The sequence below is a fragment of the Anolis carolinensis genome, chromosome 3 (genome assembly GCF_035594765.1).
Source record: "Anolis carolinensis isolate JA03-04 chromosome 3, rAnoCar3.1.pri, whole genome shotgun sequence".
NCBI lineage: Eukaryota > Metazoa > Chordata > Lepidosauria > Squamata > Dactyloidae > Anolis > Anolis carolinensis.
In genome coordinates, this window is record NC_085843.1 from 237111319 (window position 1) to 237126315 (window position 14997).

The following is a 14997-nucleotide window of genomic DNA, read 5'->3' on the forward strand; positions in this document are numbered from 1 at the left end:
GTTGGGGATATCAATCCCAATACTACCGGGGACGTTACAGCCCCTCATTCTCTCGGGGAAGACAGCGCCAGCAGTCCACCTTCACGGGGAACCGTAAGCCGTCTTTCCCTTCCAGGGGTCAGTACAAGGGGCCCAAGTCAGCGGACAATAGGAGACGGCGTTTTTAGCCCGACATCTCCATTGCCCGCGTCGTTATTTCCAGTTCATTCTGAAGCCCGGTTGGCTTCTAGTTCTCTAGTTGTTCAACGCCCCTCCTCTCCAGAAGTTCCCCGTTTATACCTTAACAGGCTCGTTCCATACTTGAATGAGTGGCGGCGAATCACATCGGATTCATGGGTTTTGAGTATTGTGGAGAAAGGTTACTCTATTGAGTTTCTTTCCCTTCCACCAGTGGGACACATTTGTGCCACCTCCCCATCAGATGTACTCCTTGAGGAAATATCTGTCCTAATTGATAAAGGAGCCATCTCTTCTATCCCGCCCAGTAAGATCCACCTTGCCTATTTTTCTCGTTATTTCCTGGTTACCAAACGGGGAGGGGGCCTCCGCCCAATACTGGATTTGCGCGGCATTAACCGTTTCATAAAACCGCGCAAGTTTCGGATGGTGTCGCTTCCCACAATCCTCCCCTTCATTAGGAAAGGAGCCTGGTTAGCCTCGGTGGACCTCAAAGATGCTTATTTCCACATCTCTGTTAAAGAGGACCACCGTAGATACCTTAGTTTTGCAGTAGATGACAGTTTCTTCTCCTACAATGTTTTACTCTTCGGCCTCTCCACAGCCCCAAGGGTTTTCACTAAATGCATGTCAGTAGTGGCAGCATACTTACGTCAGCAGCACGTCATGGTCTTTCCGTATTTAGACGATTGGCTTTTATCTTCAAATTATAGAGACCAACTAAAATCTGACATTCGTTTCACCCTATCTCTCTTACAGACTCTAGGCCTCATTGTCAACCAAGAAAAATCCCACCTCCTACCCACTCAACGCATCAATTTTATTGGTGCCATTATAGATTCCAACGCTCAAAGGGCTTTTCTACCACAAGAAAGATTCCTAAACCTGAAGACTATGATTACAGAGCTATGCCACTATGGCCAGGGCACTGCCTGGTCAATCCAGTCCATCTTAGGCCATATGGCGTCCACCACAAACGTCACCGCATTCGCACGACTGCGCCTAAGGCCCCTCCAAAATTGGTTTGTACGGAAATTCAACCCGCTCCTCCACCGTCAGGATCGCATTCTGTCCCCTCCACCAGCAATCCTGAGGTCTCTCGCATGGTGGATAAAGGAACACAATGTCTGCTCAGGCCTCCCGTTCAACTCTCCTCAAAGGTCTGTATCACTGACAACGGATGCATCCTCCCAGGGCTGGGGCGCTCACCTCCAGGACCTGACCGCACACGGCCACTGGTCAACCATAGAACTCAGTCTCCACATCAACGCACTCGAGCTCCTGGCGGTGGAGAAAGCCCTCAAATCCTTCGCCCCCCTTGTCAAGAACAGGGTCGTCCAACTGATCACGGACAACACTACAGTAAAATTCTACGTCAACAAACAGGGAGGGACTCACTCACAGACTCTCCTCTCCATCGTATCCCGAATTTGGGAATGGTGCATTCAGAGACATGTCTTCCTGGTGGCAATTCACCTACCAGGGGTGCACAATGTGTTGGCAGACTCCCTGAGCAGAACAACTCTAAACAACCACGAGTGGCACCTCCATCGCAGGGAATTCAAATTCATTACTCGCCGGTGGGGGACTCCCACGATAGATCTCTTCGCCTCACCAGCGAATACACAGTGTCCTCGGTTCTGCGCACGTATGCGCCCTCACGCATCCCCAGGATGCCTAGGAGACGCTTTCCTCTTCTCATGGGTACCAGATCTTCTGTATGCATTCCCACCTCTTCCACTCCTAGCCAGAGTGGTCGCCAAGATTGTGTCGGACAACTCCAATTGTATTCTGATCGCTCCCTGGTGGCCACGCCAACCATGGTTCGCAACACTCCTGGAGGCATCACGGGGCGATTATATTCATCTGAGAAACAGTTCAAACCTCCTCACGGTCCACAACGGCCTGGTCAGACACCCGGACGTACCATCCTTCCGGTTAACGGCATGGAGGATAAGACCACAGCTCACCTCTCCGACGCCGTCCGTGCTATAATCCTTGCAGCTCAAAAAACGTCTACTAAAAGATCATATACTTACAAGTGGTCTCGTTTCAAACATTTTATTTCCCCCTCTGGAAGTAACCCCTTCACAGCTCCAATTTCGACGGTACTTGACTTTTTTGTTCATCTCTCTTCCAAACAGATGTCACTCTCATCTATCAAATGTTATGCAGCGGCCCTATCCTGGTTTAGGAGAAAGGCAGGACAACCGTCACTTTTTCAGGACCCTCTGCTCCGTCTATTCCTAAAAGGTTACAAAAATACTTATCCACCCAGTTCCCTGCCTCCCCCATCATGGAGCCTAGAATTGGTTTTGTCACAGTTGTCAAAACCCCCCTTCGAACCCATGTCGTCCATCGACCTGGCCCATCTTTCGTGGAAAACTGCATTCCTGGTGGCAATCACCTCCGCCAGACGAGCAAGTGAAATTACAGCCCTCAGGGTCGATGCCCCTTACATCAGATTCTCGGATGATAAAGTGACCCTCCGAACAGACATCTCCTTCTTACCCAAAGTAGTGTCTCGTTTCCACATGTGCCAAGATATTGTTCTTCCCGCACTTTTTCCAAATCCGTCCACTCCTCTGGAAATGTCTCTCCATTGCTTAGACGTCAAGAGGGCACTGCTTTTTTACATCAAGAGGACTGCCGCCCACAGGAAGTCACCCAGACTTTTTCTTAAATATAGGAACGACACCTTAGGCTTACCTGTATCCTCACAACGTCTAGCTGTCTGGATCACATCTACCATTCGTTTAGCCTACCAGCTAGCAGGTAAAGACCCCCCATCCCATGTGGCGGCGCACTCCACCAGGTCCCTTTCAACCTCTCAAGCCTTTCTTCGGGGTGTCTCATTGGAAGATATCTGCAAAGCAGCCACCTGGTCATCCCCATCGACCTTTGTATCCCACTACAAGCTGGACATCCAAGCCAAACGTGATGCAGCCTTCGGCAGAGCGGTGCTATTTTCCTGCGTGGCATGACCCACCTCCAGGTTGGTAGCTTGTTAGTCACCATATGTGCGCATTTCACAGACAACACGTAAGAAGAAGTATAGGTTGCTTACCTGTAACCATATTTCTTCGAGTGTTGATCTGTGAAATTCGCACAGCCCCGCCCAGCCTCCCCGCTGATGTCATGCCTCGTTTTCTCAGCTGCTGTCGGCGGCGGAGAACTGAGGCGTAGCCCCGCCTATAAGCATATTTATACTATGGGGAGATTGGGCGGGGCCTCCGCCAAAAAAGTTTCATCTAAAGCTTCTAGAAGGTTCCGAAATCTGCGCAGGCGCATTGGGTAAACCATATGTGCGAATTTCACAGATCAACACTCGAAGAAATACGGTTACAGGTAAGCAACCTATACTTATTGTTGCACCATTACAAATTCACATATTGCACTGATAGATTAATGAAAAGCTAGGTCTCACTTCCACGTTTTCAGTTTTTTCCTAAAGGTCAGGAGGGAGGGAGGGAGCCACCACTGAGAAGGCCCTGTCTCTCATCCCCTCCAACCGCATCTGCGAGGGAGGTGGGATCAAGAGCAGAGCCTCCCCAGATGATCTTAATCTCCGAGATGTTTCATAGAGGGAGATATGTTCGGACAGGTAAGCTGGGCCAGAACCATTTAGGGCTTTTATAGGCTAAAGCCAGCACTTTGAATTGTGCTCGGAAGCAGACTGGCAGCCAGTGGAGCTGACGTAACAGAGGAGTTGTATGCTCCTTGCCTTAAAAAGAAACTTGTGAAATCCATAGTGCCATTATGCATTGATAAGCAACTTGAACAGACATACACATATGCACAAAGAAATGGTAGGGATCTTGATGCCCTCCAGATGTTTTAGACAATAACTCCAGTTCATGTTCATTAGTCGTGATAGCGGGGTAAATAACAACTGGAGAGCATCCAATAAATCCACCAGAGAAATGGGCTAGGGGCACTTTCTTTCATGGGGAGGCGTAGCCTTCATTTTCTGGATGGTATTAAATTAACAATACCTCGTTGTTCCCTTTTTATTGCTACCATAAAGCTGGTTTTGCAGTCCCCGAGTGTATTTTGTCAGAAAAGAAATTATTTAGGCTGTTTAAAATGATCAGTTTAACTTGCTTGTTTTTAATTAAAGTCAGTAAACTGACTTAGTTAATAGCCATGGATAAGTTTTTAAAAACCCAATCTTCCTCTTAACTTAAAATTTGGGAGCTGCAACACTGGATGTGGCCCTTCAGAAGCCTTTTCCAACACCAGCAATTGTTCACGTCCATTATAAACAAAGGTAGTATCTTTGGAGTTTCTAGTTATGTTTGGAAGGGATAAATATAAACATACATAGTGGCATACATTTTACATGAATTACAAATAATGCTATTACAAAGAGTTCTTTTTAAGATTTCAGTAATCCCTTTATTTAAAGGTAAATAAATTATGAACTTTCATGCTCTTTTAAGAATCCTTTCAAAGATGCCCTAAATCAAGTTATCAGTATTTTCATTCATTTAAATATGAATGCTTTATCTGTTGGAATCCAACAATCAGTTAAATGAAATATATTTAACTGGTTGAAAATCCCACTTTCTGATTTCTGCTCATCAGTAGAGATTAATACACTCGCATATACCAACAAGCACAGACACTGTTTTTAAGTAAACTTCTTAAAAGAAGTTAAATTTTATATTGTATTCCTTGTCAGTATAAAATTCTATATAGCACAAACATCTATATGGATTCCCTTTGGTGCAGCTTTAGGAGAGGCACATCTTCAAGACATGAGGGCCGAGGAAGTAGGACAAGGGAAAATTTCCCTGGATCTGATGATTTTGTGCCAGAAGAAAATTTTGACTCAGCAGATGAGAATTCAAGAGGAAGAGATCATGGTGGCCGGGGACGTGGTCGTGGTACACCAAGAGGTAAGAATGCTTTGTTGCATTCATTTTTGGTCAGTTAAAAATGATCATTGGAATTCTTAAAACCTCTCTGTCAACATCTTCATTTCCTATAATTGTTTGTTTATATAGGGGGACGAAAAGGCTTGCTTCCTACTCCAGATGAGTTTCCTCACTTTGAAGGAGGTCGAATGGATGGAAATCGAGAACCAGGTTGAAATTTTTTCTGAATAGTGGACTTAAAGGGAAGAGTTAAAACATTTGTATCATCTTTCTTTCTTGTATATATTCATTTCTAACAAAACTCCATACCTTGCATAAACTGGATTAATACTGGCTTGTTCTTTAATATCTGAGTTCCATAATGGACTGTTTTAAACCGCTTCAAAAGGCTTCTCCAAATATCCTTTCCTCTTCCAGTTCTCTGTAGAATGAGCCTGCCAACTATTTCCCATCAGTTTTGTGAGCACTTTACAAACTGTTTTCTTCATGTCCATCCCAGTCCTTTCCCAACTTCAAGCTTAAGTTGCGTCCACTGCCCAGGCCACCCAACAAACTCTAAAAAGCCTTGTTATCATTCTGTTATCCTCTCGCAAACATCCTCCAGCACCTATAAATGGATTATCTTGCCTTAAGAGCTGTTCTTTTTCTAATCTCCGAAACCCATTTTATGTTTCCATGTGATTTCTAACCTTGATTTTCAGTATGATAAAAGCAGAAGGGGCCATCTGTGCCACAGATTAAACAAAAAGCAGGCTGTCCTAGTCAGTTTATTTCTATCCATAAATTAGTTCAGCATTTTAAATGTATTTTGTTGTGAATTGTGAAAACTAAAAAACAGCAAGGAAGACATCTCATTAAAAATTCATTATTACATAATGTTTCTACTAAAGGTGTTGGCAGAATGACTGTTAATAAGCAATTACATGGGTAGGCTAAATTTGTAGCTTGATCTCTTCTTAATCAGGTCCCCGACAAGATCATCCTCCTCATGATGGTCACTCGCCAGGAGGTCGAGAGCGTTCTTCCTCGCTCCAGGGAATGGACATAGCCTCACTGCCACCTCGAAAGCGACTCTGGCACGATGGACCAGGAACCTCTGACCACAGAGAAGTAGAAATGCAAGGAGGGCCTCCAGAGGAGAGACCAAAGGGTAAAACACAATTCCTTGAAAATTGCCCCTTCAGATAATTTTTCATTTTACATCCTAGTAAAAAATACCAGTTTAAAAGAAAATTGAACACTTTTTTGTTGTATTAAACAAAATATTATTTATTCTGCAATGCTTGTAACAACCTATCTTCCCTCAGAATGGAGGATCTGGTGAAATACAGCTGGATATGTTTAACTTGGAGGGAAAATGGAAAGGGGGTAAGATTGGCATCTTTAAACACCTGAAGTAATGTCGTGTGGAAAATGGAAGTTTAGAAAATAAAACAGTGGGGTCAAACTGTTAAGAAAAGAGATTCCGGCTAAATATGAGGAATAACTTTTTGTTTACATATAAGAGTTATTTGGTAGTAGAACCAATTGCTTCATACAGCAGTTGACTCTTTCTTTGGAGGTCTTTGAATAGAGGTTGAATAATCATTTTGCAGGAGGTCCAGCATGGTAAGAATTTAGACTAGATGCCCCATAAAATCCATATTCACTGAGCAAGCAGACTGGTTTTGCTCTGCAGTGCAGTCCACTAGAGATTTTACTCTGATTGACAGCAGAATGTTGTGTAGGTGTCCAAAATATTACTCTTACATTTTCTCGTTTTAGTTGTCTTTGTGCTTTTATTCTAGGGCGTGGAAAGTCAGGACCTTCCCAAAGAATGTCAAAGTCTGGGAGAACTAGCTCTTTAGATGGAGAGCATCAAGATGGATATCACAGAGAAGAATCCTTTGGGGGACCTCCAGGAGGCAGTAATCCTCCCAGAGGAGGGAGAAGTGGAAGTAATTGGGGAAGAGGAAATAACATGAACTCAAGCCAGGCAAGGCGAGGAGGCTCTAGAGGTGGCGGAAGAGGTCGATAGAAGAGGTCATGACTGGGAAAAACCCAGTCTTTTGAGGACAGTATTTAAATACAGATGTTGCAGAATCATTGACGAAGTAATTCTGCTGTCCCACAAACTGGACTCTTAAATGGAGATAAATGAATGTGCATTAGTTCCTAAGAAGGTCTTTCAAAGATTAAATGCCAGCTAGTAATGCCATCACAACTACCTTTTTCTTTCTCCTTACCATCCCAATCCCTCATCACTTCCATTTCCAACATTGATATTTGAAGATAAAGCTGGAATTTTTTTAGTGTTGTGAGACAAGGAACACCTCCACAGATTTCAGTTCATGTCCAAAAGAACTTGTTTCTATATATGTACAGTTGTCAGGCAAAAGTTAAGTTGTTTTTGTATGAATACAGAATGCAATTTGTCCAAAATTAACAAACGGGAGTGTGTGGTTTTTATATACATGCTTTCACTAGAAAATCTTTTCCCCCAAAACACTTGTGTGGTAATTTCCATGTAATATATACACAGCCACAGACCATAAGTCTTGAAACGGGTTATATTAGAAGAAGAATATAATAAGCCTCATAAGCTCAGTCACATATTTAGCAGTTATGTGGATGAAAATCCTTTTTGCCCTCATTCATGGGAGCTCTTTTTCTTGCAATAGCTACAGAGCTAGGAGACATCCACACGTGTTCTGGAAAATGATGGATAATCGGAATTTCCACTGGAAGATTTTGGACATATATAAATTGCTAATTTAAGGTTTGATAAGGCACTCTGAACTAAATTGTTCATAAAGATTGCGTAGTTGATTTACATACACAAATACAATGAAGGGCCTCCATCCACCTACAAAAATGTGTATCGGCCCTAATGCAAACAGTTCAAACAGTCTTTACATTAGAGAATATTCACATTTGTAACATTCAGAATTCGAAAAAGGCCTTAACACTGTGATTTCTGAAACAGTAATTTAACAAGTCCATTTAAAATTATTTTAATTTGTATTTTCAGCAAAATTCACATACAGCCAAGAAGGCAGTAGTTGAGTACAACTTAGTGCATTCTGCAGATTCAGGCAATGTGATTAAATTTAAAGATTTTTTAAAGTACTGTGTTTTAATATCTTGTAATAAAATGATCTTAGTTGAGGTGTGTTTTCCAAAATTCTGATGTTAGCCTCAATGGAAGGCAAAGGCAAACTCCATCTGAACAAATCTTGCTAAAAAAACTTAGTTCACTTTAGGGTCATCATAAGTCAGAAATGATTTAAACTGCAACAATTGCACATATAATTGCAGCCTTAGTGATTTTCTAGACTGCTTAAATAGTTGCTAAGCCTTTGTGAAGAGAATGAGATACCAATGACCAGATGTAAAATTTAGAAGATAGCTTGCACAGGGAAGAATAATTATCTTAAATAACCTAGCAGGTGTTTTTAGGAACATAAATAAAATATTGAAGGAAGCGAACTGTTTTGAATACTAAAAGTAGCACAATTCACCTGTGAGCATGTATTGAACAAATATTCAAACTACCAGTTAGTTAGTGCAATATAAAGTCAGATTAGCTCAGATCCCACAAAAATGAAACAAGCAGATTTGAATTTCCATTCTAGCAATATAAAGCTTTGTAAAAACCAAATTAAGTCTCAAAAATTGTCAATCTGTTATTGTCAACAACCCAATTTTGAAAAGTTACGTGTTATGTGGATAAAGCACAGTGATCCATAGCTAACTGTATCTTTCTAATTTATTTTATGTTATTGATATGTGTTCTTCATAACACAAATCAATTTAAAGCCAAATTCAACAGTTCTAACTACAGGAAACACATTGCATTCCAAATACTCAAGATTTATTTTTTGCTTCACGTTTTGGTAACTTTTCAGATATACACCCTCACCCCAAGATGAAAAAAAAACTTGACTTTTTCTGTATGAAGTCTCGAAGGAAGATTTTACAAGAAAGAAATCCCTAAAACCCTTTTTCCTATGTCAGTGTGGAGGTAATATTGATCCTGAAAGTAAAGATTTCGAAAGCTTGTTCAAATAATGCCTGCCTGATTGTTCTTTCCAAGAGCAAAGTCCTATCACTACAACCACAATTCCATGGTAAATATCTCTACCAGCCTGCAGCAAAGGAGCTGAATACATATCATAAAGTATTTCAATCCTAAATATGGGAAATTCTAGTCAGTATTAAGCATGGTTATGCTTCCCTTAACTTCAGGAAAAGAGAGGGGTAGGCAAAACAACTTTTACAGCTGCCTCCCAATGTTGTTTGCAATAAAGAAGAAATTACGTATTGTGTATGGATTGCCACTCAAACTTACAACTTTAAAGTGTTTAAAATAAATTCCATTATATTTCATTAAAGCCATTAGATATGCTATATATATGATATATCAAAGAATCCTAGAGAGCACCAAGGCCACCTAGTTCAACCCCCTTCTGTCAGGCAAGATTTCTTATCTTCTTCTGAAATAATTAAATCAGAATTTAAATCAGTTCACTTTTTTAAAATTAGGTATATTCCATTAAAAAGGCCCCAATATTGCAAGGTTTTAAGATCTCTTTTAAGTCAAAGTATGCTTTTAAAATCTCTTCGTTTATCTCAAACACTATGTAAGTCATAGAAAAAATAAGAGCATCCTCTTACATATTAGATTGCAGCAGGTAACAGTCTATTTGGCAGTGTTCTTTTTAGTGCAAAGCTTAACATTTTAGTCCAAGCTTAACATATCCTGACATAACCTAACATACACCCTAAAGCAGGAGCGGACAACATGCAGCCCTTCTAGCACAAACAACTGCAAATAATATCAAGAATGGCAATCTAATATTTGGAAAGCCACAAGTTGCTCACACTCCTGTGCATTAATTATAAATAATTGAATCATCATAATTTAGTTTGAATAAATGTGTGAAGGATTGGGATGCCCATTTCTGCCTTGTTATCTACACCAATGACCAAATAATCTATTTAAATACTAGCTGCCTTCCAAAATATTCACTTTAGCTCAGAAACTGGCAAATTTGGACTTCAAATCCCATAATTCCTAACAGCCAGTAAGATGGCTGGGATTTCAGGGAGTTTAAGTCCAAAACACCCAGAGACCCAAAGTTTGCCAATGCCTGCTTTAGATCCTGCACTGATGTGACAGCTAAACATGGAATAATTCTAATATTCATATTGCAGCATGTTCAGTTTAACATACTGCAGCATGTCCATTCAATAATATATTTTTGAACTTGAAGCAACTTGCACATAAGAATAATTACAAGCAAATAGAAATTCAAAAGTATATAGTATTTAAATTGTTAAAATGAACTCTGGAAATTGTACTCCTTCCAACAACAGCTAATTTGTAGATTGGTGAGTGCTGATTTCAAATGACATCATGAAAAATAATGAAGACACATGAGGCTACTTTAAAGGCTAGGTTCAAAGCTATCTGCAATATAAAATGCTAGTATATTTATAGCTCTCCTACATATAAGTGGCTTTGTAGAATGAAATTCACATACTATCACTGAACTGACAAAATAACAACCTGATTTTTGATAATCTTGATATATTAAACACATTGTGCATTAATGTTATTAAACCTCAGCACAGTCTTCAGTCTAATGCCATTCAGAGCAACAATCAGATGAAAGCTGAACAACTGTGGCCTTCTGGTTGTTTTGGATTACAACTCAAAATTCCTCATTACTAGCTATGTTGGTGAGGGGTGATAGGGATTGTAATATGTACAGTACGTTATGACAAAATTCATGGCCACAATTTATAGGAATAATCCCATAAACCAAACGATTTTAATATGTTCAGGCATAGCTTCTTCATATGGCTGGTAAATTTCAAAATGTCAAAATGAGAGTTTAAACCATTATGGAAGAATTCTGTATATCTATAATGTGCGTATCTTTGAATTGAGACTGCATTAACTTTTGTAGTCTGAGAAAACTTTTAAATATTGTTATACATAACAGTCACTGCCTAAAAAGGAAATCTTGGGTGAAAGGTCAGACATCTGATTAGTCTGTTCTGGGATAAAGAAAATACTTTTGTTTCAATGCTGTTCAGTAAGGCAGTACAAGTAGTCAGGAATGCTAGGGCTGAATAGAAATACATCACAATTGTTGGAAAGGAGGCATGACCCTGCACTGGCTCAGAAACTGCTGGAAATACATTAACCAAGCATCTGCCCCCTTTAAAAATGTTTAGAAGGGCAACTGCTAGAAATTTCCCAGAGCAACTGCTAGCAGATTCAAAATAGATCCCATTGCTGCCAATACTCCTATAGTGGACTAAGCAGCCTCCATTACAACTGTTGCTGTCTGATACTGGAAAAATTACTAGCTAGCTGGAACACTGTGATTTTTAATTATTTCCACAAACCACTTGATAAACAGCATTACTTCAAAAGATACATTTGGGAAATATTAGAAGATTACAGTTTTATGCTCTACCCAGATGTTTTAAGTGAAAAATAGGCGGCAGCAAGAGGTAGGGAAAAAATCCTAAGGACACCCATCCGGTTCAGTGCAGCTGCCTAAGAAGGAAACAGAAACAAACAACATCCTCATTGTTTACTGCAGCTTCCTAGAGTTGGAAGTGCCACTGGGAGAGAAATAGCACCAAGGGCATTTGGGCCCAGTATACCACTGCCTAGAACTTGGGTCCAACTACAGAAATTAATTGCCCCGTCTAGTTATAGCTGCTGTTGTGTACAGTTCCAACTTGTAAATATTCTGTTTATGCTGAGTCTAAATGCCTTTCTGAGCTTCCTCTGAAAAACACAGCAAGGAAGCATAGTCATAGCGATGCTCTTCAGCTGCCTCCTTATCCTTGATTTCCTCAAACCAACAGGATACACAGTAAGAGGGTTTCTGGAACGGACTTAAGGGCAATAAGATCTAGATGGCCTTGTGCAGATGCCTTTTTTGTTTATGCTGCAACCAAATGCCTTTCTCAAGTCTTCCTCTGAATGGTTTGATAACAAAACATAGTCACAGTAATACACTTCAGCTGCTCCTTCATCCTTGGTCTCTTTAGGATACACAGTCAGAAGCATTCTGCAATCTACTTGAGGACAGTTGGGTCTAGACCAGTGGTTCTCAACCTGGGGTCCCCAGATGTTTTTGGCCTACAACTCCCAGAAATCCCATCCAGTTTACCAGCTGTTAGAATTTCTGGGAGTTGAAGGCCAAAAACATCTGGGGACTCCAGGCTGAGAACCACTGGTCTAGACAGTCTTGTGCAGCAATAACAAAGCATTTAGTAATACTCTTTAGCTTGGTCTCTTCAGACTGAGAGCATACACAGTCAGAAACATTCTGCAATCAATTTGAAGACAGTCAGGTCTAGACAGTCTTGTGCAGAAATAAGAAAGCATAGTAGTACTCTAGCTTCTCCTTGAACCTTGGTCTCTTCAGACTGACAGGATACAAGTCAGAAACTTTTTGGGATTAACTTAAGGCCAGTTGGGTCTAGATAGCTTTGTGCATCAATAAGAAAGCATTTAGTAATACGCTTTAGCTTCTCCTTTATCCTTGGTCACTTCAGACGGACAGGATATGCAGTCAGAAGCTTTCTGGGATCAATTTGAGGACTGGCTGGTCTAGATGGCCTTGTGCACCAATAAGAAAGCATTTAGCAATACTCTTTAGCTTCTCCTTTATCCTTAGCCTTGTCAAACTGACAGGATACCCAGTCAGAAACATTCTGTGATCAACTTGAGGACAGTCGGGTCGAAACAGTGTTGTGTAGAAATAAGAAAACATAGTAGTACTCTTTAGCTCCTCCTTGATCCTTGGTCTCTTCAGACGAACAGGATACACTGTAAGAAGCTTTCAGGGCCCAACTCGAGGGCATATCCTTCTGAAGAAGGGCACAAGTCTGTTTCCCAAGGCTGGGCCTTCACACGGGGAGCGTTTTTGACACGCCGCGCCTCACAAACCCACCCAGGAAGCCTCCCAGGTAGCGCAGCCCCGCGGCCCCGCCTGGCACCGAGGAGAGCAGGTAGGCCGCGCCGGCCGCCAGTTGGACGGCGGCGCCCAGGGTGGTGAGCAAGGTGCTGCGGAGGGCCAGGGCCGCGTAGAGCGTGCCGCCCACGGAGCCGAGGTAGAGCAAGGCCAGGCCGCGGCGGTCGGGCTCGCCCAGGAGGCGGCTGGGGCCCCTCAGGAAGGCGGCGGCGCCCAGCGCGAAGGCCGAGCCCAGCGACCAGAGCAGCGCGAACTTCCTCAGCAGCAGAAGCGAGCCGTACAAGGCGGCCAGGCCGAAGCAGAGCGCGGCCAGCAGCAAGCAGAGGGCGCTCCCCAGGAGGCGCTGCCAGCGCGACAGGCCCGTCGGCAGCCAGGGCTCCGGCTCCGGCTCGGCCCCGAACGACCATGCCTCCGCGGAGGAGGGGAAGGGATTGAGCCGGCCCAGCCAGGCCCCCAGGCCCGAGGCGGGCTTCTCCGCTTCCTCCCGCGGGGAGTTCTTGGGCTCCGAAGCAGGCGCCGAACCGCCGGCAACGCCTCCCTTGGACTGAGCCAAGTACTCCTGCAGTTGCCGGTTCAGATCCGCCATCTTGAGCTTCGGAAATACCCGGATGCGACCGCCGTTGTTGATAAGCGGTTACTCCGACGCTTCCGGGTGGTTGCTAAGGAGACGCTTATTGTGTCGTCACGTGGCTTTCGCCCTTCCCCTCCTCGTAGAGAAATATTGGGTGATTCTCTAGACCAGCCACGGGGAAACTTCAGCCCTCCACGTGTTTTGGACTTCAACACCCATCATTCCGAACAGCCAGTAGTTGAGAGTTGGAAGTCCAAAACACTCGGAAGGCCGGTTTGCCCATGCCTGCTCTAGACCGTGTTGTCAAAGGCTTTCATAGCCGGAATCACTGGGGTGCTTTGGGTTTTCCGGGCTGTATGGCCGTGTTCCAGAAGCATTCTTTTCTGACGTTTCGCCTGCATCTATGGCAGGCATCCTCAGAGGTTGTGAGGTATGTTGGAAACTAGGCAAGTGGGATTTATATATCTGTGGAATGTCCAGGGTGGGAGAAAGAGCTCTTGTCTGTTTGAGGCAGGTATAAATGTTACAATTGGTTATTTTGATTAGCATCGAATAGCCCTTCAGCTTCAATTTCTGGCAGTTTACTGCTTTTGGGAATCCTTTGTTGGGAAGTGTTAGCTGGCCCTGATTGATTCATGTCTGGAATTCCTCTGTCTTCTGAGTGGTGTTCTTTTCTTAGACCCACTAAGAAAATCCCACAAATGCTACATTCAGCAAAGGCCAAGAGGGATCCCCTCACCTCCGCAGGAGTCTACCATATACCATGCATCTGTGGACAAGTCTACATAGGGACCACCAACACAGCAATGACCAAACACAAATCAAGGAACATGAAAAACACTGCAGATTAATTCAACCAGTGAAGTCAGCCATAGCAGAGCACTTGATGAACCAACCTGGACACAGCATGTTATTTGAGAACATAGAAATGCTGGACCACTCTAACAACCACAATGTCAGACACTCAGACTACACAGAGAAACCATTGAAATCCACAAGCATGTGGACAATTTCAACAGAAAGTAGGAAACCATGAAAATGAGCAATATCTGTCTACCAGTATTTAAAAAAAAAAACCTAAAATCAGGAAAGTACATAAAGACCAACACTCTGAAAATGGGAATTCCAGGCAGAAAACAATCTGGGCCAGCTAACACCTCCTAACAAAGGATCCCCCCAGGTAGCAAGCAGCCAGTCATTGAATCCCCAAGGCTTTTCAGTGCTAATCAAGGTGGCCATTCCATAGATATATAACTCGCTTTGCCTAGTTTTCAACAGACCTCGCAAACTCTGAGGATGCGTGCCATAGATGTGGGTGAAATGTCAGGAGAGAATGCTTCTGGAACATGGCCATACAACCCGGAAAACTCACAGCAACGCACAG

General features: G+C 42.8%; 2 protein-coding genes across 3 annotated transcripts in view; one reads left to right on the forward strand and one right to left on the reverse strand.

Moving 5' to 3' along the window:
- The window catches only part of wdr33 (WD repeat domain 33), a 66300-nt gene extending 58814 nt beyond the window's left edge, over positions 1 to 7486 (forward strand). For both annotated transcript variants that reach the window (XM_003218388.4, XM_016992141.2), the window contains exons 20-23: positions 4912 to 5078; positions 5187 to 5267; positions 6022 to 6207; positions 6845 to 7486. In XM_003218388.4, the coding sequence (XP_003218436.2) occupies positions 4912 to 5078; positions 5187 to 5267; positions 6022 to 6207; positions 6845 to 7074 (664 nt within the window). In that variant the 3' untranslated portion in view covers positions 7075 to 7486. The remainder of the gene's footprint in view (positions 1 to 4911; positions 5079 to 5186; positions 5268 to 6021; positions 6208 to 6844) is intronic.
- Positions 7487 to 7592: 106 nt separating this feature from the next.
- sft2d3 (SFT2 domain containing 3) lies at positions 7593 to 13680 on the reverse strand. The gene has a single exon (XM_062976399.1). It carries the CDS (start codon positions 13626 to 13628, stop codon positions 12978 to 12980), a length of 651 nt encoding a protein of 216 aa, XP_062832469.1. The 5' UTR covers positions 13629 to 13680; the 3' UTR covers positions 7593 to 12977.
- Positions 13681 to 14997: the final 1317 nt, after the last annotated feature.

Bases quoted from the DNA above. Each gene is read 5' to 3' on its own strand.
- sft2d3 (XM_062976399.1), bottom strand. From the start codon at position 13,628: ATGGCGGATCTGAACCGGCAACTGCAGGAGTACTTGGCTCAGTCCAAG.